This window comes from Phalacrocorax aristotelis, chromosome 5 (assembly GCF_949628215.1).
Source record: "Phalacrocorax aristotelis chromosome 5, bGulAri2.1, whole genome shotgun sequence".
NCBI classification, from domain to species: domain Eukaryota; kingdom Metazoa; phylum Chordata; class Aves; order Suliformes; family Phalacrocoracidae; genus Phalacrocorax; species Phalacrocorax aristotelis.
In genome coordinates, this window is record NC_134280.1 from 54,493,909 (window position 1) to 54,521,542 (window position 27,634).

General features: G+C 42.8%; 1 protein-coding gene across 1 annotated transcript in view; it reads right to left on the minus strand.

Moving 5' to 3' along the window:
• Nucleotides 1–5,312: 5,312 nt before the first annotated feature.
• PTPRJ (protein tyrosine phosphatase receptor type J) overlaps nt 5,313–27,634 on the minus strand; it is an 80,570-nt gene continuing 58,248 nt past the window's right edge. Inside the window, exons 9-24 of the mRNA XM_075094604.1 lie at nt 26,662–26,928; nt 25,204–25,470; nt 20,040–20,327; nt 19,649–19,783; nt 16,808–17,018; nt 16,546–16,664; nt 15,877–15,964; nt 14,773–14,814; nt 13,750–13,837; nt 12,537–12,627; nt 11,601–11,674; nt 11,311–11,445; nt 10,800–10,919; nt 9,894–10,054; nt 9,253–9,388; nt 5,313–8,525 (exon numbers count right to left, since the gene is read on the minus strand). Coding sequence (XP_074950705.1) covers nt 8,367–8,525; nt 9,253–9,388; nt 9,894–10,054; nt 10,800–10,919; nt 11,311–11,445; nt 11,601–11,674; nt 12,537–12,627; nt 13,750–13,837; nt 14,773–14,814; nt 15,877–15,964; nt 16,546–16,664; nt 16,808–17,018; nt 19,649–19,783; nt 20,040–20,327; nt 25,204–25,470; nt 26,662–26,928 — 2,381 coding nt within the window. The 3' untranslated portion in view covers nt 5,313–8,366. The remainder of the gene's footprint in view (nt 8,526–9,252; nt 9,389–9,893; nt 10,055–10,799; nt 10,920–11,310; nt 11,446–11,600; nt 11,675–12,536; nt 12,628–13,749; nt 13,838–14,772; nt 14,815–15,876; nt 15,965–16,545; nt 16,665–16,807; nt 17,019–19,648; nt 19,784–20,039; nt 20,328–25,203; nt 25,471–26,661; nt 26,929–27,634) is intronic.

Below are 27,634 nucleotides of genomic sequence, written 5' to 3' on the forward strand. Positions count from 1 at the left end.
CCCCAGAGCCATCCTGCCTTTTCCAAAATAAACTAAATAGCAATGGCCGTAAAAGCTGAAATGTTTGCTGAGTAAAAGACCAATCCTGGGAAAAACTGCAGTGTCGTCGTTTCTCTGAGTGCACAGAGAGCAGCCTCTGCAGACTGTGGTGCTGCTGGTGGTTGTCTTTTCACATAGATTCTGGCTCTACCTAGTAAAAGCACTTAAAACATATCGATGACTTTATGTAATGAATTGCGACTACAACCATGTTTCATCTGGAACGAATTGGCCATATTCTATAGCATAATACTTCCACGTACTTCTATATCATTTAAAGCTAGTGACTTTGAGAGCACTTTAAGGCTCTGGTTTGGTAATAAGATTTTGCCTTCCTCAAACTGATTTGTAAAATTTCAGCATACCCAGCCATGCACACTTACATCACATTGGAATAACTTGGCAAAAGGCAAAAAAATTTAAAAAACCCCTCTAATTTCCATCTGTGAAATGGCAAGTTGCCTACCTAAATACATATGGAGGATGGCTTAATGCAACACTCTTCAGGAAAAAGCATATACTTTCCACAGCTGCTTAGAATAAGGCCCTAACTGAAATCTATAAATAAGATATGAGAATACCATGGAAAAAATGCATGTCTTGTATGTATTAACCTATTTCAATACCAAAATCTACATATAGGAGGGCTATCAGTGGTACGGTAATTTGTCTTCTGTTTTGGATAGCTTGGATAGCTCAGGTTATCATCTGAAGAGAGTTTAAAGGGGTATCTGATTGATGTCCATATATACACAGATTCCCTATTCTCTTTCCCACCATTTTCTGACTGGGTGCTCAGTTTTGCTCAAAAAAAAAAAAGCAAACTCTGTTTGCCAGGGCCCTGCACAAGCTGTTTGCTCTGGGTAGGCCTCTGTTCCCTCTCTCGTCTGACATGCAAGGGTCAGGGAGCAGGGATAAGGTCGTGTTCCACACAGGACTGCAATTGGCACTTTCTTTGGGTTTCTTAGGATTTCAGTCCCCTTGACTATAAAACACATTTTAGAGAAACAAAAATGGAATATACTCTTAAATCTTGATTGAAACAGTCAATGTTCATCTCTACTTTAAACTGCTTTAAAACAACATCCAAAGGGTGAAAAAATAAAATGGAAAGAAATTCCCAGGAAAGATTTTTCTTTTCAGGTACTGCAGAACTGTTCAAATCTTTGTTTGGTGCCATTTTTTAAATGCATTGCTTTCTAAAACCCTAAAAGGCTCATTTTCAAAATACAGAGTGGCAGCATCAAGTGTCTTAACAGAAATAACATGACTGGTACTAATGTGCTGGCAGTAAGCTTGACAAATTAAAATATTGATGGTCTCACTGCGGTTGAGACTATGAAATCTATTTTGCTAGCATCTCAGTCACATTTTAGGAGATCATCATGCAGAGAAAAACCAGTTCAATGGCTTTAGACATGGTTTATCGTTAAGTTACAATGGTTTCAAAGGTTTGATTGATCCTTATTGGTCAGATATTTTTCTCAGTGTTTTGGTAACAGGCCTACAACTGGCCTGCGGAGCTCAGCTTTCCTCCAGCACGAGATGACCTGGCCTGGCACCGTCAGCCCTGGAAGCATCACTCAGGGCAGGGGGCAGCAGCCAAGATTCAGTCCAGCCAGACCCTGCTCAGAACAGATCTTCCACAGGAACAACGGCAATATACCAGCATGAGAAATTTGGATATGAAATGTTATTTCTAGTTTTGATTTATTCCTCGTTCAAGGGTGGAAGGGTCTGTAAGCAGCTGGGCAGTTTTAGATATGTCTTGCAGTAGATTTAGAGGATTTGCTGAAGCTCCCTCACACACCCATCTCCATTATAGCTGTGCTTGCAAAAAAACCCATATGTATCTATCACTGGAGCCTTGCATTGAAATCTCATCGTGTTTCAGGCTGGAGATGGAAGAAGCCACAGTAAGTCAGCAGATGTTGCTGGATGCTTTAAAAGGTGCATTTACAATCTCCCTAAGGACCTATGTAAAAAAAGGCACAGAAAAATCACTGTTAGTGTTACACACACCCCCCCACAAATAGATCCATTAAATGAAAAAGCCTTTTGTTATTCATATTGAGCTGTATGAGCAAGCATGTGGTTGTTTGCTGTCTTTATTGATTATCTGCACTGTGTTCAGCAGTCCTGTAAACCTGTTGTTGCTGGGAACAGCTGTTGAGCAGACTGATAAGCTGCGAAGTGAGCATGGAGGCAACAATGCTGAATAACCAACTCCAGGCTGGTCTGAGCCAGAGCCCTTACACATTGGACCATGTGCCCTATCAGGGAACGTCTAGGTGTCAGCAGGACTCAAGTGTACAGGTACCTCCCAAGGAAGCAAAGGACTATTTGGCATTGGCAGGCTATTGCTGAACTTAAAGAGTTTCTGAAAAAAACATAATCTGATCAGGTGTACAATGCTCTATAAATGAACACGGGGTACCTAGCACCCGTGGAGCAGGCAGTCAGCCTTTCACCGGCACGGTGGCCTTAGGAGGACATTAGGCAGGGCTGGAGGGGACAGGCTTTGCACCTACAGCATGCGGAAAAGGAAGGGGAAACAGCGCATGGGGTTGAGGAAGGCTGTTGGAATCTGGGAAAGAAGTGAAAAAGCCAGCAGCCTGGCAGGAAAAGTTTTCCCTGGAAAGAACAGTGGTATCATGTGCCATCTGGAGGCTTACAGCAGAAACGAACTGGCTGGATTTCCATTCTGGACAGACAGCAATAACCCTTTAGGTAAATACATACCTCAATCAGAGCTGGTATTAGATCAGCCTTTATCACAGAGCCTGTTTCCTCCTGATAGTACATTCCCAAAATGGGAAGCACCACATCAGAAACTGCGAGATTAAAGAAACCATAGTCCAGATATCTCTCACAGAAGATACGTGTTGTCTTGCCCATCCTGCCCTGCACTGAAACAAGGGCAGAGATGTGGCATGGTGTGTGGAGAGCACTGTGTCCCTTGCACTCAGCTCTTGTGTCCCTAGCACTATCTTCCTGCAAGCACTATTAATACACTAGGGATGTCATTGAAACACTAGCATTACATCCAGAACATCGTTCCAAAGAATCTGGCTTTTCCCTGATGTCTTGGAAAGTTGGAGGTAAAATGTGAGCTAAAGTAACTCACTTTGTATCAAACTAGACTACTCTTTCTCAGTGAGAGGAGCTAGTTTGCTAGCTTTCCTCCGGCTGTCAGCAGAAGATGTCTATTAATTTAAAATGAAATGAACTCAGCAACTTGGATGAATAAATGGGGTTCTGCTAAGTAACAGGGACAAAGAAGAACAGGCCTGCATCCTGAATCTTTTTCTTCAGGTCTAAGAAACAGTCTGAGAGGGGTTCCCATCTTCTCCCCTTTGTGAGATGTACAAGCAGCTCCTTCCCTTCTGCCAGCAAAGCAGGCAGGAAGCAGCTGCTCCTGGTGCTTCCAAGTCAGATTTTCTGCTGTGTTTACTTCCTCCCCCTCACAGGCAGGAGGTTGGCATGGGCAAAGAGTTTGCTCCACCTGAGAGGAGGGAGGATGGAACAAAGCACAACACTGGAGAGAGGCACTCCAGTCGTTTCGTATCAACTCCGTAAACCCTTCTGCAAAGTCCTGAAAATGGAACTGCTTAAAGCCAGAGGTTTCAACAACACAAGGTTCCTACGTGAAGAGCTCAAAGGGACTCCCTGAGGCAGAGCCACAGTAACTTGAAAAAGGAAGCAAAATGACTTCTCTGGTGGGCGTGAAAAGTGGGAGAACACTGTACCTACCTCAGAAGTGAGTAACCTGTTGATCTTTGCTTGCGCCTTATTCTGCCCCTGGACAAAAGTGCCTGCATCTGCACTTTTTAATTAGTTTTTACTCAGATCACCCAGGAGCTGTTAAGACCTAGCATCTTTCCCACTGCCAAGAGAAAAACCCTCTTTTTGCTTAAGAAAAGCAGAATGTGGAAAGTTTTCAGTTTTTTTTCCCTTCCAGGTTCCCATTTCTGACCCTCTTCTGCAAGAACATCCCCATCTGTTCATCTCCGAACTCCATTCACCCAGCCAAGAAGCGCATGCAAGGGCAGCAGTATTTCTGGCTACATCCCATTTATCAAACAAAGAACAGGACAGAAATGTTATGTCTTCTCCTTTCTGACCTCCACCTTTTTAGTCTCAAAGGCAGTAAAACTAATAAATGACAAGACCAGGTACAAAACACGATTTCCAGATACACGGGTTGAACTCTACCCACCTGAACAGACTAACACTCCGAAGGACAGCCAGACCACTTGGCTTTACTGAAGCTCTAGTATTTCAAACCAACCTGTGTGATTTAAGGACAGGAAAAAAAGAATAAAAAAACAGAAGAGAATTTTGCTCCCTAAAAGTCTCCCTCAGGCTGACTGCCCCTGGCAGTGGTGGTCACCTGCTGCAGGGCCTGCACTGGGAGGCTCACTGTCACAGCTTCTCTCCTGCAGTACAAGCCTCACCAAGAGCACTCGGACAACCACTGTGTGGCTGGTACATGCTCCCATGGGAAGATGACGAGTCAATCCCGCTCTACCCTTCCCATATCACCATGCAGTCATTTCAGGAAATGCAGCAGAGTTTCCATGGAGGATCACAGGATTCTACAGTAAGTGTCAGCACTCCATGAGGGATTGGAGAGCTGCTGAATTGAGTATCACCCTCCAGACATGGGATCGTCCTTGGGAGCGATTCAGATGGCAACCAGGAACAGAAACTAAGAATTTTGGAAGAAATGGACTTAACTGAGGCAATTTTGTATGCATCTACAGTCAGGTAATCTGTAATCAAGAAGCCAGCTGTAACATTACAAAGGTATTTCTGCACCCCCTTCTATCATCTCCCCCTGACAACAGAACATCCCCTTCAAGGGATCAGAAAGTCCTCCCTCTTGTTTTTATGGAAGTAGATGGGTCCTACAAACACTGGTCTCCCCCAAGGCTATTTCTGTGAGTGGCAATCTTTTGATTGACCCCAGATGAAAGTATTATCCCTTTAAACTGGCACCAAGCTCTTCATTAGAGAAAGCACCAACTGCCAGGACACATCAGCATCAGGCCATGGTCCTGCCAGGCAAGACTCAATGACAGAATAACACCCTCGCAGGGACCCACCGTGACTGTAACACAAATCCAACTCAACTGCCACCCTAAAGGGTGGGAGCTCACTTTCCTTACCCATTCTAAAGCCCTTCTAAATGAAATGGGTATTTTGGCATATTAATTTTATTCAAAAGGAACTGAAAAGAAAACCCCAAGAAAGGAAACAAGACAAAGTGCTCTAGGATGATGCTTTTTAATTGTTATTTTTGTATCTTTAAAAACAAATCAAACCATTAAAAACATTATAGACAACAAGTATGAAAACAATAAAATTTGTACATCATTTCAAGGTATTCAACAGTCACTTATTTGAAATGCATCAACTTTTCCCTTCTTAAGCAGGCCCCAAATGGGAGAAAGAGTAGAACAGAAATGCAGGAGATGCAATTGCCACACAGTGGAGCTTTCAGCCTGAAAGTGGATAGCTTTATGTAAGCAACAAGAGGAAACACTGACCAAGGAGACAGATCTCGGCAGTTGTAACACACAGAACATCAGAAGGCAGTGGAAAGTTATTTGCAGGAATTTAAGCCATCTGGACCAAGACAGATCCATAAGGTAGGAGAATATAACCTACAATCTTTTTCCTCCTCCAGAGACACCCTATGAGGCATGTCCTACTTACTCACATCGGCACTACGGCCAGCTTCATGTTTACAACATTTTAAGCCTTACCAACCTTCTCCACCTATAGCTGGGATCAGCAGGTCATTTACTTCAAACTTCCATCTCTTCTTACAATGAGTCAGTTTTGGGAAAACACATGCATATAGTTGTATTTAAAATGGATACTCAATAGATGATGACGCAATGAGAATTTGGCACCTGCTTCCAACAGCAAAACAATGGGACAGATACGTTGGTTTTCTGTAAGAGTATCTGGGCAGTGGGTAGGCAGAAACACATACCATTCTAGCAAGTTTTCTAGTATTCTGCTGCAATATAATGCAAACACATGATCTGGCAAAGAAGATTCATGACCCTCTCTTCTGTGCTTTATAAAACAAGGGCCTTCTGAAGCAAGAAAGCCTTCACCACCCTAAGACAGCAAGTTCTTGGGAGACCTGGAATAATGAATACTAGCTCTGTGCCCTGCACAGATGCGCAGTAATTAAGAGAAAAAAAAATAGCATGACTCTAAGGGGCAGGCTTTCTTCCCTCCCAGTTCCTTTGGAACGGTTCTGTTTGGTCCAAGCGGTTTATCTTTGTCATCTGAAAGCAGCTTAGGAAGATTGCTGGGTGAGAGATCCACTACGTGGACTGCCAGTTTGGATGGAGCTGGGCATGATCATTAACTTTACTTTTTAAAAATTTATTTATTTTAAAGTATTTCAGAGAAAGAGAGAAAAAATATATTCAAGAACGCCCAAGTGGCTGCTACAACTACGAAAACAACAACAACAAAAAAAGCTGAAGCGCACTGTGGTTTGCCCTCCAGTTTTGCTCACACAGCACACCACAATGTCACACCAGGTTGTAAAAAATTCCTCTGGCTATCTGTGAAGTTACAGTTGTGCACCAGGAATTCCTATGTTTTCCTTCAGCTGATAGTGGATTCCATGAGGTTGCCAGGTTTCACTGTAATGCCACATATACTCCTAGTATCTGTAGCTTTTTCTGGCAACTCTGCTAAAACAAACAAACAAACAACCAACCCAACAAAAAACCAACCCAGACAAAAGCAGCAGAACTCCAGGGACTCTGGTTATTAAACCTTTATAAGATTTTCACCCCTTTATAGCTATTCTATAGCATTATTTATAAACTTCATATTCCTCTGCAATGCAACCAGTGCAATGATCCGGAGACCAAAACCTGCCCCCCCAGGCTACTTAAGAAATCCTTCATTGGTAATGCCTTCACAAGTCTAACAGTTATGTACCAGCAAAATAAATCCAATCTAATCCCTGACTTGTAAAATTGGCAACTAGGGTTTTTCTGCTTCTTTGTTCTGTATTTAAAAGGACCAGTTAAAACAACAGCAGCAGTATATTGCAAATAATTATAAAACAATTACATTAGATAAATGAGATGCAGGCAGATGTGTCTCGGTTTTGAATGGCTAAAACAACCAAGAAATTGGTCTTTACAGCAGAATTTTGTGCAATTTGTTTTGGTAGAAACCGTAAAGCCAGTCAATCTGTTTGGGAGTGCTTGGACACTTGGAACCTTAGTTCAACATATTCACAGATTTATATATTTGAGGAAAAACAACAACAACGATAAAAAGACACTAACCTGAGTAAAACTCTATTAAAATAGAGTGATCATTATTCAGTAAATCATATATTGCACCTTTAAATAAATCATTATAAATCGTATAAAAACAGGAATACCAGCCAGGAACAGGGAGGAGCTATTCTGTCCTTCATACACACCCACACACACCCCTGCACACACATTCACATATTCACTTGCTCAGTTTTTTTACTACAGTTAAAGCTTCGAATGACAGACCACACTCCTCTTCCTCTAGCAGAGGCACCGAAACATTAAGGCAGGGGCTATTTGTGGTGAAATGCAAAAACAAAACTCACCTCCAAACTTCTGGAGAGTCCTGCCAACAGTGCAACTACAGTTAAGTTTGACATAAGCCTTATTTAAAAATCTGTGTTCTCATTAAGAGTTTCAGTACAAAAATAGAATCTCTGCTGTTTTTCTTCTAGAGTAGCAACTAGAAAAGGCACAATTTCCAAGTATAAATGTCCATTTGAAGGAGCTGTTTGTACTCCTTTTTTAAATAAAGGAACGCAAAACAAAAATAAATCACAGAGGCACATATCTAATTAGCTAATTAAACAGCCACAGTAGATAAAATATGTTCCTGAAACTTATAATTAAATATATTAAAACAGCCCATGAGCCTGGTATCTGTAAATGAAATCATATAAAATTGTAATAAAAAGCTTGTGTTATTATTTTACTATTTAAATTCTAGTTCACTGGTCATACTGTAAATGCTATTTCACCTATCAGCACTGTTAAATTCCCAAGAAAAAGCAAGATTCCTCTGTTAACTTTAAATAGTTTTGGTTTTTTGTGTGTTTTAATAACAATCTATGGCTCCTGCCAGCATTGTGTTTTTCCTCCTGCAGGTCACATCTTCGAATGCAGACAGAACTGGAGAAGCCAGATGTGAGACACTGCACACAATCCCAGAAAACACGAGTAGAACATCTCCCTTCCCTTGGCACAGACAACACCTCCTGGAGACGCTGCGCTCCTTCCAAACTATGCGTGGTAGCCATTGGCCTTCCTGAAGCCTGGCCCAGGTGTGAAATTTTCATAGATTGCCATTGCTGTCGTGTTTTGGTAAATAAGATCGGTTTTCTTGTCTTTCTGGGATCTAATAATATCCATAACACACTGGTTTAGGAAGACGTACTGGTCCTGGTGGGACAAAAAGAAAAAGGAAGGTAATATATTTCTAGAAAATACTAAATTTTGGAAGCAATTCTGCTCCTGAATATAGGTTTTTGGGTTCGGATGCACTGCACTGAACGTTATCACAGAGTATTTTTCAGAGGTTGTAAGTATAATTCAAAGCAAATAGGGCTGAAAAGGACTTCATGATGTCATCTGATCAACCCCCCTATTAAAAAGTAAGATCAAATTTACTGTCATGGCTAACACCCTCTTAAAACACTTCCATGATGGAGATTTTACAGCTTTTCCAGATCAGCCTGAGTTAATCCACACACCTTTTTGGATCAAGGTGATAATTTCAGCAGAACACAAAAGAAAAGATGCACACTGAAACCAATTGACTCAAGATAATTCTGGGCACAGCTATAAAGATAAAATACATTGGTAAAACAAGTTGAAAAAAAACCCACCGAAAACCCACCACCCTTTTTTCAGGATTTGATTCTTTCCAGCTGCAAATGCCAGTTCTACAAAGTACTCTGTAAAGAGATTGCTTGGAAGTACTACAACCCCTGGCTGCAACTGCTGTTGCAGGCAGAGATGAGGCAGGACATTGGGAAGTTAAAGAGCAATTTCAGATTGCTCCTTACTAGCTCATCTTCCTGTAATTCTGAGCTACATCTTAAATCCACCTTTCCTGGATTTTTCTGCACATTTGAAAAACAGGCTGCTGGACGAAAGGCAGCCTTACCTCAGTTTGCACCATTAAAGGTCGGTGCATGCGAAGATCATATACCACTCCATACACATCCACAGTATTCTCCATTTCAATCTGCTGAATCAGGCGGTCGATGGCAATGAACGTCCCTGTCCTCCCAACACCAGCACTGCAATGACATGGGGAAGCTGTTTACCACTTTCTCTCAACCACCTGCTCACCAGTGGCTTGATGAAAAGCCAGTGAAGCTTGTAAGATGCTTTCTGTTATTTCAGAGGCACAGGTATTACAAGTCTCTGCAGTCCAGAGGCGTGGTTGTTACCATCACCAAGAGGGAGGAAGGACATGCATCAGGGCTTCCCAGCCTTGCACTTGCTCAAGATTACAAATAAAAGCACTTGAAAAGGCAACTTTTTCAGCTAAGCTTTCCAGGCTAGGAGAGATGGTCTAATGACATTTTGTATCATGTACTTTGCTGCCTACACAGCATTGCTGTGTTTCTGAAGCACAGGGCAAAGGTTTTAATTCAGCAGGGTGCATAGCCCATGTTCTTAAGCATGGAGACTTATTTTTTCCTTTTTTTTTTTTTTTTTGTAGTCACATTGATAAAGAATTGTTTTTAACATCAGAAACCAAAAGAAAAGGGGTGTCTAACACAAACGTGTTATTCCTACCTGCAGTGCACCAGAGTAGGAGAGTCGATCGGATTTTGACTGCTGTACTCATGAACAAGGTGTCTGAAGTTGATGAGAAGGTCTGTTGTCTCCGGCACTCCATGATCTGGCCAGGAGGTGAAATGGAACTGGCGCACTGTGTGCCGCTCTGGTGTGGTGGACTAGATGGATACACATCAAAACCAAAAGAAAACAGGCTTCAGAGGAGCAACAGTAGGGCTTCCTGCCACATGTACAGGGCAAAGCTCAGCTTCACTGAAGATGCCTGTTACAAGCCATGCAGTAATTTGATCTGTGGTATTTCAGTTTCCCTCTTGCTTCTGCTCTGGTAGAGAATACTTAGAAATAATTTCCTTTTACTTTTCACTTTACTCCGAGATCATAATCTGCTGACAGATGGGACGAATTGTTCAGTCTAGCAGATATTACAAGTGTCCGCATAAGCACAAGTTTTGGTGCAAGCTTCAGGGAAAAATAAGCTGCAGGATCACCAATGGGGCAATTGGTAATTCCTATTAGCAGGCTCAATTTTGCTGGCAGATCCCCTTCTGCCACAGGGAAGGCCTTACTGACAACTCATTCCCACCTCTGGATATGTTACTAACACACTGTTTTGGGAAGCTAGGGCATATGAACAAATGCATATACATAAACATCACAGGAATCTTATTGCCAGTAAATAGTGTGGAAGATATTAAATCAGACTTTTGGCAGAAAGCAGACCAATACATTCATAGCCTCAAGTTAAAATAAACTACTCATCCTTTTCCCTCCAATAACTTCGAATTTGATTAAGTTTTCGTGAAACTACTATATTCTGTCATTCTGGTGTTGCCTGACATGTAAAGAACAGCCAACTGCTTCTACAGATATTTACACACAGCTGAGAGCTGAGGGGGTACTCACCTTTTCTACAGTGAAGTCCCTTATTGTCCATTCTGGAAGGACAATCTCCGAGACCATTGTCACAATAATGTCACCATAGCTCTTGGATTGTTTGTCTGGCCAGTATTGTTCACATTTTGTCTAAGAAGAGAGTTACAAGGTTAGACACGTTACACACAGCAATGAAGAACTGACTGTTAGTTTTAAATAACACACCATCTGAAGCAGGGCTAGAAAGCATGTGTACCCTTCCCAATGGCCTATCCCAAGGCAGGAGAAGCTCTACCAAAATAATTTTTGAGGGGTAATAACCCACCCTTAAAGAGAGCAATTCCTGAGACAATCTATTCTGGAAGTCAGCAGATACAGAAATGGGAAAACGCTAAAAAAAAATTGGTTTATTTAATTTAGAAAACAGTTAGTGGATGGTTGTTAAAAGAAAGTGGTCGGTCTCCAACCTGCGAGGGTAACCACAAAACTAGAAGAGATCCAACCATATTCCAGAGATGGTTCAGTTTTAGTAAAAACATACCCGGGCTTGTTCAACACATTTTGTCAACATAACAATAGAGTAGATATTCTTTTCCCAAATCATGAGCCAGAAGTCTTCTATAGTATTGGGTAAAGGACCCTGTGCAGCAATAAATGCTTTCTTTGAGTTATAGCCCTAAGAAGATGAAGAAAAAACCAAAATAAATACATATACATACACACTTGCATCAATGAGACATAAAAAGCCAATTTTAAACACCATTATGATCTGTTAAGCCTGCATCATAAAAATACACATTATACTTCATTTCAACTAATGAAGCAACTTACAGGCATATAGTTTGCATTAATATAATCACCAGTTGCAGAGTTTTGATCTGAAAGTTTAACACGAGAAATGTCATCTGCAGAAAGAAAAAAGGAAAAGAAAATTATGAATTTTAGAACTAGAACCTTTCAGCAAAATACTGCTTATCTAATGCACGGTTTCTAAATAAAAGGTGTTTTAGAACAATGTGCATTTTAAGAATAAGAATATAACTTTAGGAATCATAAATAGCAGTAGTTTAGTATTTTTATAACAAAAGACAAAAATGTAGGACCAGAATAAAAATTCACAATATTCAACACTGATTTTTTTTAAACATGGTTTGTTTTGGCATATTTATATATTTTTAATGCAACATGAAATTTACTGTAGTTTTAATTACTGGAGAAAACTAGGTAATTTGCCTCCTGCCACCACTGCAGCTGATGTTTTCCCTCCAAAGCATCCCTAAGTGCCTGTCACTGTTCGCCTTCCAATTTCTTCTTACACTCTGGTGTGCTGGGGTGCCTGCAGACAGCTTGACTGGGCTTAGGCTTAGTTTGTCTGCAAAGCTGGCCAGCAGGGTCTTAATATTTCTTATAGCTCTGCACAACTGTCTGTCTGTAGTCAACCATTAACCTCTTGTTTTTTTCAGTCGGGACTGCAAGTTTCTCACAAATGGAAAAATAAAATTATTTAATTAAGGGAAAGTTCTTTAAGGAGGCTTTCTTGAGGGAAAGTTTGGGAACTTTAGGGAACGTTCTTGAGTGAAAGCTCTTTAGGTTTGCTTATACAGTGAGTTTGGGAAGGCAGCAGCCCAAATTAATTCATTTGGAAATTGATTACATTACTACCTTTTTGAAACCTCTGGGTACTATAAAGCCAGGTGAGCTAAACCCAAGTTTTTTCACCTAAAAACTCAACCAGTAGACAATGCAAAACCAAAGACAATAACTCACATGGTAAGACGTTGTTGTATCTATTTTTTCCCCTGTTCTCAGGAAGTTCAGCAGCAAATTTGGGCTGATGGACACCAGCAGACTTGAGTTCCTACAATAAAAGGATTCATGAGGACCTGCTCCTAGTTTAGGAATCATACACACATGACAAAAAGACAAATACTCCAAACACTCTTGGCCTTTGCTGTAAAAGTAGGCATGTTAAATTGGAATAAATGATGACAAAAAAGTCAGCTTTTTACAGAGTGGGAGGGTGACAGTGGCAAACCTGCTAGACAAGGGATCAATACAGAATGTAGGAATAGTAGTGTGCTTAAAACCCAGAAAATGGGCTTTAAGAGCCCCAAAATAGCTTTGCAGGAATATGTGACACTGCCATCAACTACATACTCATTCTGACCCCAAGGCAGTGAACTACCGAGCATAAGCTTTGCAGACATTGCAGTGAGAAAGGGAGCAAGTGCATCAAGAAAGGACCGAAGGAAGCAAAATCTGAGAGGAAGGCAAGGTGGAGCACCAGCCTGCGAAGTACAACAAAAGGAACAGAATTTTAACTGGAAAGATGACAGTCAATTAATAGGTTCAAGGAGATGAAAAAAAATGAGATTATTTGACAGCAGACATGACAACACAGAATCCTTACTGACATGTGATGCTTGTCTTTTGTACCTTATAACAACTAAGCTTTAGCACATTTCATAGAAAAAGTTATCGCCACTAAGGAAATCATAATTGCTGTTTCTCTGACTGCTCCTTCAAGCTATTCACAGCTGCAGTTTGCAAATCACACCTACACATTCAAGCAGTCGGAGATATCAGCAAGAGACCTGTCTTGCTGTGTAGAAAATGAAAAACAATATGAAAAAAACCCACACAAAAGTACAGCGAAGTTAAATAGCTTTCCCTGGGCTAACTGTAGTGCAACTAGGGCAAGGACTCTGGAGATCCTGCCTCTGGTGAGAGCTCTGAACTGCACACCGTGCTATAAGCTCACAGTTAGAGATAATGGTTCAGAATGTGAAGTATTTATCATGCATTTCAACTAAATTTGGAGCTGAATCAGAGAAGGGAGGGCTACACGTGCAGCTTAATAATCTCTATAATAGAGGTCCTTTCTCTTCCCCTTCAGTAAACCTCGCACTGCTCCATAGGAAAGCTAATTTGCTTTTCTGGAAAAGTTTGCCATGAAGCTCTCTCCTCTGCGGGCACATACCTCATACTCTTCAGCAAAACCACAGTTGGAGTCAGCTTGCTGCTTCTTAAAGTAGGACTCGAAGTTCTCCACTTTAATAATTTTTGATCTACGATGAGAAAAGCCATGTATTAGAAACAGGTATTAGGTGAATAAACCATGAACTCAGTTAATGTGTTAGAAAGTGTGCCTTACTTACTTCTTGATTCTTCAGGGGAGGGTGGGGGGAAGAAAAAAAAGGTCGATTAGACACATGCAGCATTATTTTTCACTATGTGAATCTAAGAATGAAAGCATGACTGTTAGTAGCAGCCACAAAACTGTATTTACAGGGGACAGGATATCAAGCATAGCATTTAACTGATCTGTTAATCCAAGGACAGACTAGCACATCCTTCAGGGAAGGATATCACAGAAGGTATCAGTCAGCTGTTTCTGTGCTCCCATCGGATCGGCCCCATTCCCTCATGTATTTTATGTCAGCTATCAAAGTCCACACAGGTGGGACTTTGTGGAATGCTCCGGCCATGCCTTTCCATCAGCACAACAATTGGTGCAAGAACCAATAACGTGATTCAACTGCACTGTCTGTGACTTCCAGTATATTGTGATTACCCTCCCATGGCCAGCTTTTACAATGTCAGCATCATCCGAATTAATAGCTCAGCACAAAAGTAGTCATAAAGCAAAGGAAAATTCAGGCCACAGTGCAGGCTTTTGCTTATGTGCACTTTATCGACAATTTGGATTGTCTCCTCAATGTGTACGGAAGCCTGCATTTCACCCAAACATCCTGTTTTTCAAAACTACATGGAGTGTTTGTGTGTCTACTGGTGATTCATTAAGCAAGCACTCAAATCCCTGTGGCAGCTCTAGATGTCTCGATCAATATGATTATTGATCTGCAGGCTGGAGTCTTTAAATTCCATGAAGGATTAATACTGCAAAATTCTATATAAAACTGCACAGAAAACAAGCGTCAGAGATCAGCATAAGTTTTGCACTTGAGCTCAGAAAACAATGTGTAAAAGGATATGGACTTACTTAATTGGAGAAAAGGACACTTCAGTATTTCTTTTATCTTTCCTATAAGGTGAAAGAAAACACCACAAAAGGTTCACGGTAGAATTTAATGGAACACACATAAGATTTCCGACAACAGCTATTTCCTGTGCCTGTTCAGAACAATTTCTTTTAAAGCATCTCATTCTGTGCAAGAAAACCCTCCTGAGGCAAACCTTACACCTACACTAAGAATAAAATACTTCATCCTTCATTCAGTGATGTTGTGCAATGGGACCTTTTCTTTCTGTTGGAACCAAAGCATAGTGCCAGAACACAAAGCACACAGTTTGGTGGAAGAAGTACCTCCGAGGGACCTGTGTCACTACCTAACATCTCGGGAGAACTGCTACTCATCCCAGAATCCCTACAGTAAGTGTTCAATAGTGATGTGTCAGTGGTACTGAAAGTGGTAGCTGAAAGAAAATAAGTGTTCCTAGCTTTAAAGGAAGCTCTTCTCATTATTATCCACAGCTACTGGACGCACTTGTAAGAATAACAGCAGTTAATCAAAGAAACTAAGAAAACTGGACTAAGGGCCCTACAGCTAACTCGTTAGAAAGGATGTCCCACACAATGAGAAGCAGGAAAAAGCCCATGTGGACTCTAAGTCCCAGATTATTTGGAAAAGATTGGAAACCCAAGAGACCAGCTCAAACCCTAGGCAACTCAGCAGCTTCTGGAATCTCCAGAACGGAAGTTTTATGTGACAGGCCATCAAGCAATTAAAAAAATGTGATTAATGGATATTTTCAAATCAAACCATCTAAGATACAATTACATGTCTTTTAGCACAATAATTTGTGATGTTTGCTCACTTCTGACTGAATTACTTCATCAGCATGCATAAATTCAGAAGAGCTAAAAAACCCAAATCTTAACTCGTTAGTTTTTAACTAAGGAGTCCAATGAAGTCCTTTAATGTCAATGTATCAAACTAGTTAATCTGTAAGATACAAACAAGGTTTTTAAAGAATGTTTTTTAAAGCATATAAAACAGAAAGAGAGGCCTTTTTAGGAGAAAGATACAGAAGTGAAATACTGGTGTTCCTCATCACAACAAACAGAATAATGAACACACATTACCTTTTCCTTCTCCAGAATATGAAACCCCCTATAGTGACTACAGCCAATATAGCTAAAAGGCATCCAATAACAGCTCCACCAATAACACCTGATAAAAGAGAACAGCTATTACTCATTATTGATCTACCTCTTTGCTAATGATCTAACTCAATCAACATGCTACAGGAGAACTTCGCAAGTGACAGAACACATTCTGCTCTACTAAACGTCTTTTCTTTACTGTGTCCTCTGGCAATACCAGTATTGAAAGCTCATGAAGAATAATAAAACAAGGATGTAAATTAATAAAAAACTGGGATCAAAGGACCAGTATTTGCATTCCAAGACACCCACTTCCAACTTACCAGAACCGTTAGAACATCAGCTGCTTTTTGCTACTTGTTTATGTACCAAAGTCTCCCTGTATCATCCAGTTCCTTTCAACGTGCCCCAGGTAGCACAGCTTTCGCTTACTTCCATAGTGGAAGTGATACATGGAAAAAAGAGGTCACCCGCAGAACTAGCAAGGTATGAATTTACAGAGCAATGTGACTGCAAAACTAGAAAGGAACAGTCCATCAGAGGGAAACGAATGGGTGTTTTTCTATTATGAAACTTGCCATAACTGAGGAATCTCCACACAGTGTGTATGTGCCAAGCCACCAGTCCTATATTTGACATTAACTATACCTGGGTCCTGGGGTAGCAAAACCGCCTCAGAACAGGGTGAAAATGATACATAACTATCTTCCCCCACAATGATGCTGGCCATGGTAAAGGTTATATTAGTGAAACCTGCAACACTTGCCCTGTTGAGAAGGTAGAAGAAAAAAAACACAGGTACATTACATGGTTTCAACAGCCTTAAGCAAGATCTGTAACCCTTTCATTAGATGATCTTTTACATTTTAACTGCAGCAAAATTAACCAAACAGTGGTTTGAGACAAATACCTGTATGAACGAAGTGGAATCAATGGTCCGTTTTCGTAGCCATACATTGTGTTTCCCTTGCCTATATCAACGATGTTTGTACCATTCTGAGAATGGAAAGAAGGTGATTTTGCCTGCTCTGTATCTATAACATATGCTACATAGGCGACTGTCGTCTTCTTCTTGAAATCTTTGTATGTGTTCTTCAGTTCAGACTTCAAAGATGTACAAGCTTCAGGAAAAAACAAGGATATATGTGGTATACATCATCTGCTGATTTTGTATCGATCAGCACAGCGGCTGAAACGGTAATGCAGGGTGCCACCTTAACCACAGTTGTCATTACTCCATACATACTGCCCGAAATGAAAGGCTGAGTGCAACAGAATCTCAAATCTCTTCTAATACAGTGCAATCTACTGAACTACTTCCCTACTCCCCAGTGTTGTTTTAACATTTTTTTGGCTTTACCCCTACCATGTATAGTGGAGCTTCTCTGTAAAGGTACACTGGTGGTGGATTCTGGTCTCCTCGTGGGCAAACTTCATCAGACAAGTCACTCACATCCACATGCACTCTATCAACTACCATATCTAGACAGTATAATGCAAACAGTGTAGAAAAAGTCAACTGGTGTCCAGTAACACCGTGCTACCCAAACAGCATCAAGCCTCATTCAGGGTGACACTAAAATCATCCTGACCTATACTTCCTTGCTGTGTCTTACAAGAAGTCTCACACCCAAACCCTAAGAGACGAAGGAGTTAATTTCTGCCTTTTACTGACACAGACAAGCATTGAACAAAACAGTGATCAGAAGAGTTTCTTTTCCAGAAGACTAAGAAAAACTTATTACTGCAGTCAAACAGCAACCAACATGACATCATCTGCAGAACAGCACCACTTTACAGTGTCTGTTGTTAGAAGATGAACCCTAGAAACTTGAGGCACGTGTGACCTAAGAGGTAATAAACCAGCTCAAATTACCAGTTATCCAAAAACTCAAGAGCAAGTGAACTGACATAAATATTCAGAATATTGACTGAAGTTTGCACACATTGCTCTCTACTGACTGCCTTTACAAAGCTAAAAGCTCTATCTAAAAGCAGATACAGTATTGAATTCATCTTTAAAATGGAGAAGGCTTGCAGGAGCTCTGAAAGGTGGAGAAGCTCTAGTAAATTTTCTACAGTTGTGTAGACAAGGTTTGACATGCCACTGGTGAGCTGGTGGCTCCCTGCCACCAGCAGCAAAGCTCTCATCAACCATAACTGTGCAGGAACAGGGTGCAAGACAGCTCTTTTAAAGCACTAGTTTGGTTACATTAAAAGCAGCTGAGGTCACAATTAACTCAGTTGCCTAGAAATGGGTGTTCACCATTATCTGAGTTATGTTATATGTCCTGTTTGGTCCCTAGTTCCCATTCCAAAAGGATGTACATCCCAGATTATAACTGCAGCTCCTTGTGGATGTGCTGGCTATCACCTTCGGACATCTCAAACAGCCTTAGACACCACTGCTTACACAACTGAATAAAGTCCCCTCTGTCTATCCTAAAGGTAATGATGTCCATTTTAAGACAGAGAAATACATCTCAAACATACTAACGCTATTTCAACACTATAAAGCTGAAGTGATGCTAGGCTGTAAGGACGGTTTTCTGCTCCTATCAAAACACTCGGAGACTCTATCTTAAAATTACAAGCAATCTTCCTTCCTTATTTCTCTCAATCACATCTTGAAAGTCCTCTTTCTTGAATACCATGCAATTAAACCGCATAGAAAAACGCACTAAATCTCATCAAGACTAAACAGGACTGGCTGAAGGTACAAGCAGAGCTGTTGCTGTGTGTAAGAGCTTGACATTCAAATCAGCAACTCTGGAACAGCTGAGTAGGCACGTGAAAAATAGGAATTTTCTGCACTGATGTATTACATTATATATATATACACATACACACATATATACACACACACCTCCGGGCATTTCTTGGACATATATTGTATGGAAAACAACAGAAAAAATATCTACAGTCAAACTGCTGCAAGATGAATTTCCAGTGCTAAGACAAAGGATAAGCATGAACGTCAAATCCCACCTGGGGGAAAACTATCGCCATCAGCTGCTTTATTCCTCCAGTGCAGTGGCAAAAATGAAAAGAGGTTCAACTAGAACCTATACTGCAAAGGTAAGTTCCTCAATTTTATGATTTATCACTAGGCACTCACCAATTAAAGACAGTTCTTTGTTTTGATGCTTTAAAGAGGTGAGTTTGACAGACTACGCTCTAGCTTCCTCTGGCATTCAGCTTCCCATGGTATGTAATGCTGACAATGCTATTCAAGCCTTCCACCTGCACCCCATCTCTCTCAGTTAATAATGTGTTTTAAGTAAAATCAGACAGAAAGCGTGCTCACGCATGCTCTCAGTCTCTCAGATCTTACTGCAGAATCATCCAGCTGAAGAAGGGAAGAGGAGAAACATCCCACATTCCAAAGCTGCTTAAATTAGTAGCTCTGAAAAATTATTCTGTGGGGGGAAAAAAAAAGGATACTACACAATCTTGTGGCAGGAATAACTGGCAAATCAAGATGGCAGCAGCACAGTGGCAATACATATGAGACTTGTATACAAGGATAAGCCAGGCTGGAAAAGGCTGAGTGAAAACAGTGGCTTTCTGAAAACAAGGAGTGATCTGACAGTCAAGCGAGAAAGGTATTTGCCTCATGATTATTGAGAGGTGATTGAAAATAGTGACTCAGCTTTTTCTCTATCCATTTAATACCTCCTTAGAGTTTAAAACACAATGCTGTCTGATAAATTGTTTCACACAGCTACAAGAGAATATCATAACATCTTACCTTGTTCTTCTGTTGCGATCATTACTGCATAGGCTTTTAGTGGTCCATTCAATGACTCAAAATCAGAGAATTCAACAGACAATGAGCTATGACTGACTGCCTTGACTAATGGAGCTTTGCTTGGAGCAGGTGGGTCTACAAACAGAAATGTTTTTTCAGTATCTTAATGACTGATAAAGGGAATTTTTCCAAAAAGGAAAATGCTGTAATGCTGATGCTGTTCATATAATGCATTATCTACTGTGCGTCACATTAGGCTTTGCGTGAATGTAGCATTTTATTCATAATCTGTAGGCTGATAATGTACTGCATATCAAGTTTGGTATTCTGTACTCATAAAATTAATATTTGGTCCTATGAATATCTTTCATTCACAAATCTTAATGCTTACCAGTAATGCTTGTATTACACTCTTTCCGCACTGGAGAGCTTTCAGAACTATTTGAAAGAGTTACAATAGTAACAGTATAGTTGCTGAAATAATCTAAATATTTTATTATTAAGGTTTCCTCTGAGCCTTCTCTCCCGCAGGATGGAGCCCGTCCTTCATTTTGGAATGTATCTTTATTTATTGTAATTTTGAAGCCAGAATTGTTACCAGAAGGACATGCCCACTTTAGCATTAGGTAAGGCTGCTTGGCCACTGGTTCACATTGAAATGAATTCACTGGGGCAGGAACTGCAAAAAAAGAATAAACAAGAGAAGTAAGAAATCAAGTATTGTAGTAAATAGATAAAGCTGTCTATTTTTAAGTTCTGTGTATAAACGTTTGTAAGTAGATACCGCAAACAGAAGAGACAAGTGCTTGTAGTGGGTGACACTGTTAAAAGGCACCGAGGTACCCATCTGCTGACCTGACAAGGAGTCACAAGAGGTTTGCTGTCTTCCGAGAGCTAAGAACCAAGACATCACTGAGAGGATGCCACAACTTGTCAGAAGCACTGATTACTATCCTCTGCTACTCTTCCATGTGGACACAAATGATGCTGCAAGCCTGAGTCTGGGCAGAACTAAGCAAGACTATAAAGCTCTAAGAAAGCAAGTGAAAAACATTGGTGCCCACATTATCTTCTCCTCCATACCACCTCTTTGAGAAAATGAGCGACTAGAAATAGGCAAATAATACTGATCCTCCTGGTTACATGGCTGTGTCAATGTGAGGGTTTTGGCTTTTATGACAATGGGATGTTCTTCAACAACCATAGGCTGCTAGGGAGGGATGGACTCCACCTGTCTGGAAGGGGCAAGGGATTCTTTCGCAGAAGACTGGCAAACTTGGTGAGGAGGGCTTTAAACTGAGGAACTCAGGGGAGGGGGACAAACTGGCAATGCTAATGCCATCACACACAATAGGGGAATAAGACAGGACAACCTGAGCAGTGATAAAGGTGTCGTGGTGGCCTCATGTGATGGCAACCAGGAGACCAACCACCCCAAGGGTTTGCATGGCTATAGTGGGTCCTCGTACAGCCCTCTGGGGAAACCTGTGTGCTCAAGCACCTTTCTGAAATGCCTGTACGCCAATGCACGCAGCATGGGGAATAAACAGGAGGAACTAGAGGTCCGTGTGTGGTCACAGGGCCGTGATCTTACTGCAATCACAGAGACATGGTGGGATAGCTCGTATGACTGGAATGTGGTCATGGATGGCTACAGGCTTTTCAGGAAAGACAGACCAGCAAGGCGAGGTGGGGGAGTTGCTCTTTATGTGAGGGAGCAACTGGAATGCATCGAGCTCTGCCTTGGAATGGAAGGAGAACAAGTTGAGAGCTTGTGGGGAAAAATTAAGGGGCAGCCAAATATGGGCGACACTGTTGTGGGTGTTTGCTACAGGCCACCTGATCAAGAAGAGGAAGTTGATGAAGCCTTCTGCAGACCGCTGGAAGTAGCCTCGTAATCGCAGGCCCTGGTCCTCATGGGGGACTTGAACCACCCTGATATTTGCTGGAAAAGCAACACAGTGAGCCATGCGTGATCCAGAAGGTTCCTGCAGAGCACTGAGGACAACTTTTTGATGCAGGTGGTGGAGGAGCCAATGAGGCAAGACATGCTGCTTGACGTTATCCTAATAAACAAGGAAGGGCTGGTTGAGGATGTGAGAGTTGGGGGTAGCCTTGGATGCAGTGACCATGAGATGGTTAAGTTTAGGATACTGTGAGGTAGAAGCAGGACTATGAGTCAGGTTACAACCTTGAACTTCAAGGGGCCCAACTTTGGCCTCTTGAAAGACCTGCTAGGAGGAATCCCATGGGCTAGGGCTCTGAAAAGCAGGGGGTCCAAGAGACCTGGACAGTATTCAAGGACCACTTCCTCTGAGCTCAAGATCGGTGCATCCCCAGGAGGAAGAAATCAGGCAGAGGAGCCAGGAGACCTGCATGGATAAGCAAAGAGCTTCTAGAGAAACGCAAATGCAAAAGGGAGGTTCACAGTATGTGAAAAAAGGGACCTGCCAATTGGGAGGAATACAGGAATGTTGCCAGAGTATGCGGAGATGCAACGAGGAAGGCCAAGGCCCACTTGGAATTAAATCTGGCAAGGCATGTCAAAGATAACAAGAACGGCTTCTTTAAATACATCAGCAGTAAAAGGAAGACTGGGGATACAGTGGGCCCACTGCTGAACAAGGAAGGGACCCTGGCGACGCAGGATGCAGAGAAGGCAGAGTTACTGAATGCCTTCTTTGCCTCAGTCTTCACTGCTAAGGCTGGCCCTCAGGCATCTCAGCCCCCAGAGAAGAGAGGACAAATCGGGAGAAAGGAAGACTTACCATCGGTTGAGAAGGATTGGGTCAGGGACCACCTATGCAAATTGGATCCTCGCAAATCTATGGGCCCTGATGGGATGCACCCACCAGTGCTAAGGGAGCTGGCAGATGTTCTTGCAGAGACACTCTCCATCATCTTTGAAAGGTCGTGGAGGACAGGAGAGGTGCCCAAGGACTGGAGGAAAGCAAATGTCACCCCAATCTTGAAAAAGGGCAAGAAGGAGGACCTGGGGAACTATAGGTCTGTCAGCCTCACCTCCGTCCCTGGAAAGGTGATGGAGCAGTTCATCCTGGAGGTCATCTCCAGGCATGCAGAGAGCAAGAAGGTTATCAGAAACAGTCAACATGGATTCACCAAGGGAAGATCTTGCCTGACCAACCTGATAGCCTTCTATGATGGCATGGCTGGCTGGGTCAACAAAGGGAGAACAGTGGAAGTTGTATATCTTGACTGCAGTAAGGCATTAGACACTGTCTCCCATAGCCTCCTCACAGGCAAGCTAAGGAAGTGTGGGTTGCATGAGTGGACAGTGAGGTGGACAGAGAACTGGCTCAACAACCAAACTCAGGGTCGTGATCAATGGGGCAGAGTCTGGATGGAGGCCTGTCACTAGTGGTGTTCCCCAGGGGTCTGTGCTGGGTCCAGTCCTGTTCAACATATTCATCAATGACCTGGGTGATGGGACAGAGCGTAACCTCAGCAAGTTCGCTGATGATACCAAGCTGGGAGGAGTGGCTGATACACCAGAAGGCTGTGCTGCCATCCAGCGAGGCCTGGACAGGCTGGAGAGCTGGGCTGAGGGGAACCTGATGAAATTCAACAAGAGCAAGTGCAAGGTCCTGCACCTGGGGAGGAACAACCCCATGCACCAGTACAGGCTGGGGGCTGAATTATGGGCAAGCGGCTCTGTTGAGAAGGACCTGGGAGTGCTGGTGGACAACAAGTTGACCATGAGCCAGCAGTGTGCCCTTGTGGCCAAGAAGGCCAACAGTATCCTGGGGTGCATTAAAAGGAGTGTGGCCAGCAGATGAAGAGAGGTTATCCTCCCCCTCTACTCTGCCCTAGTGAGACCACATGTGGAGTACTGTGTCCAGTTTTGGGCCCCCCAGTTTAAGAAGGGCAGGGAACTGCTTGAGCAAGTCCTCCGGAAAGCTACCAAGATGATCAGGGGGCTGGAGCATCTCCTTTATGAGGAGAGGCTGAAAGACCTGGTTTTGTTCAGCCTGGACAAGAGAAGACTGAGGGGGGATTTCATCAATACCTATAAATATCTAAAGGGTGGGTGTCAGGATGATGGGACTAGACTCTTTTCAATAGTGCCCAACGGCAGGACAAGGGGCAACGGGCACAAGTTGGAACACAGGAAGTTCCAGCTAAACATGAGAAAAATCTTCCTTCCTGTGAGGGTGACAGAGCAGTGGAACAGGCTGCCCAGGGAGGTTGCAGAGTCTCCTTCCCTGGAGACATTCAAAACCTGCCTGGACGCGTTCCTGTGCCCCCTCCCCTGGTGTCCCTGGTCAAGCAGTGGGGTTGGACAAGATGATCTCCAGAGGTCCCTTCCAAACCCTACCATTCTGTCATTCTGTAAGACTACAGTATTCCTTTCCACTTTTAAAAAGATGAAGCTACTGCCTGCAAGGACTTGCTGCCCTGTGAAGAAAAGTATTTAGCACATTAAGTACGCAGACCTCTTCTGTGCTAACTCCTCTGCAGACAGGCTTACTGAGAATATTTAGGTTGAATATCTGTCAAGATCAGCAAAGGTTTCAAAATACCGTTCAACCATCGAACATACTACTCTATAAACATTTTTAAAGTAGTATGTAGATTGACACTAGCTCCCTGTAAAATTATGTAAAACTTAGTGGCCAACAAAGAAGAACACAAATATAAGCTCCATGCATTAAGAGCACAGCAGTAGCCATCCTTAAGAACAGCAACCACAACATGTCAGTTTGTGTGAGTGTCCCATGGGACACAGTAAAAAATAGTTCCTAGAGGAAGAACCATGATTTTGGATATCTATCCTCTAGGTGTAGTTAGAAGTATAATCTGTGCTCCAAGGGGAAAATCAGAGATCAGCATACTCTGCCCAGATATGGAAAATGGAGCTGGGCTCTGTGGAAGTCAAGACGAGACTCCATCAATGCTCACAGGTATCTGCTGACAGACAGAAAAAGCAGAGGCACAGCAATGCTTCCATGTTTCAGGCAGACTGAGCATTACGAGTAGCCAAGCCGCACTTTCACGGTACCAGAGATTCTCTCTTAACTGATTTGTTCTGGGACACCTGGAAACCCCATTGAGGAGCTCTGGGACAGATTCGCTTCAGTTAAAATGGGACAAAACAAAGGAAAGGACACAGCAGCACATATTCACAACAAGGGGGAAACAAGGACACAATGCCTAGCATGAGGACGAGAGGAGCACCTCAGCTTCCTCCTCACTGCTGATGAACTGATCAGAGCAGCGTGGCCAAGAGCCCAGTGTGCCCACATGCCAGCTGCAGCCACGGGCCCCTCTGACAGGGGAAGTTCCCAGGCACAATGCACTGTGCGGGAGCCCTTCAAAATAAGGGTCTGAGGGCTCCATTCACCAGGAGAAGAGGCAGCAAAACCTCCCACAGAACCCCCTCCCACACATAAGCATCGCTGACTGCAGGTAAGCCATGTGCAGCACTTCTGCCTGAAACAATACTGCATTTCAACCCTTGGGCAGGCAGGCAGAAGCCTGAGCTGCATGGCAAAATACAGCCTACCAGAACAGGGCTGCACAAAACCGTGACTTACTTGTATACAAGAGCAGAGACAACCCTTCTCCTTCCGTCTGACCATCAGCCGCTACCGCAAATACTGTGAAATTGTACATCGTCCCCGGGATTAACTCAGTAATTTCGATGTTGGTAACATTGGATGTCAGGTTCCAAACAGAGGTACCATCTACAACCTCTATCCTGAACGTGTAGGAGTTGGAAGCAGTGCTGTTCACCTCCCAGGATAATTTCACAGAAGTCTCACCAACATATTCTGCCTTGAGATCAAGAACTGGGCTGGGCTCTGTGAAAGGCAAGACAACAATCCATCAACCTGCAAGTACATTGCTCACGTACATGGACAGAAGCAGCACAGGCACACCGCTGCTTCACTCTTTTCACATCACTCATCATTCAGAGTGCAGGAGCACGCCAACGACATTGCCAGATGTTCCTGGAGGCTTTTGCATCAATGGCTGGGTAACAGAAAAACAAGAAAGAGGCATCTGAAGTGTGATTCACCTTCCTTTCATATTCAAATGCAAGAGCACAGGTCATCATGGCGCCAGCAGTCCCAGGGTTTACCCTGGCAATCCAAAGAGGAGGAAAAGAGTAGAGGGGAAAAATGGTGGTGCATCTCCTCATAGGAAAAGGTAAGGAACATGAAATAGCACTAGAAGAGGAACAGAGGTGACGACCCAGGCACCCTACTCCTCCTACAACCCTCATTGACCTGAGCTCACTCCCGTGGCAGGGAGGCCACCTCCAGAAACCCTCTCTGCAGCACCCAATTCTCTGTCCTCTTTTGAGGATGTACAACACACCATTACAGTCAGACAGCACATGAGAAACTTGGGAATCAACTCCAAAGTTAGGAGCACACATTCAGGTACATTTCAGGACAACAAAAATGACAAAACAGGCATCTGTTTCCTTTCAAATACAACCTGTGGAATAACCAGGCTGGGCTACAGCCGTGCAGGTCAGCTCCAAAATGGTCCCTCCAACACCAGGTGTCAAGACTTTTGATCCTCAACAAAGAGATACTGGATGGCCAATGCCGTTCTCCTGAACTAGCGTTGCCTAATTCTCACTCTCCTGCAGCCTGATGGCACCTATGGGCCCAACAATGACAAAAGTTCCCTTGGTGCGATATGTTCTATGTGAAATCCCTTAAAATAAGGGTCTGAGGCCCCCATACTCCAGGAAATGAAACCAACCCCCTTCCCAAATTTACAGGATAGAGATTCTCAGGGAAAAACCTCTTCTCTGCATGATCAGACTTGGGGACAAACTTCATCAACAGTGATCTATCAGGGCAATGCTGCTTCTGCACTTTAACATCCTATGCTTGACAAGATTGGCCAGCTCCAGGGCCAAAACATCACCTCTGCCTGCAACAGTACTAAATTACAACCCTCAGGCAGACAGAACCCTGAGCTGCACAGCAAATTAGAGTCCACCAGAAACAGGGCTGCAAGTAACTGTGACTTACTTGTATACAAAAGTAGAGACAACCCTTCTCCTTCCGTCTGACCATCAGCTGCTACTGCAAATACTGTGAAATTATACAACGTCCCCGGGATTAACTCAGTAATTTCGATGTTGGTAACATTGGACGTCAGGTTCCAAACAGAGGTACCATCTACAACCTCTATCCTGAACGTGTAGGAGTTGGAAGCAGTGCTGTTCACCTCCCAGGATAATTTCACAGAAGTCTCACCAACATATTCTGCCTTGAGATCAAGAACTGGGCTGGGCTCTGTGAAAGGCAAGAGAACCATCTGTCAAGACAGAGAAGTAAGGACAGAAGAGCCACAACCACATTTCCCTATTCTGCATAGAATGGGCATTATTTGTAGCCAAGCAGCACTTCTACAATATCAATGCTGTGCTGATTTTGGCTGGGATAGAGTTAATTATCTTAAAAGTAGCCAGTAAAGGGCTACATTTTGGATTTGTGCTAAAAACAGTGTTGATAACACAGCGATGTTTTAGTTATTGCTAAGTAGTGCTTACACTAGTTAAGGACTAATTTCAGCTTCCCATGCTCTGCCAAGTGCAAGAAGTTGGGAGGGGGCACAGCCAGGACAGCTGACCCAAACTGGCCAAAGGGATATTCCACGCCATATGACGTCATGCTCAGCATATAAAGCTGGGGGAAGAAGAAAGTGTGGGACATTCAGAGTGATGGCGTTTGTCTTCCCAAGTAACCGTTACACGTGATAGAGCCCTGCTTTCCTGAGGATGGCTGAACACCGGCCTGCTGATGGCAAGTAGTGAATGAATTCCTTGTTTTTACTTTTCTTGCATGTGGGGCTTTTGCTTTACCTATTAAACCATCTTTATCTCAACCCATGAGCCTTCTCACTTTTACCCTTCCAATTCTCTCCCCCATCCCACCGGGAGTGAGCGAGCAGCTGGGTGGGGCTTAGTTGCCAGCTGGATTAAACCACAACAAATGCCTC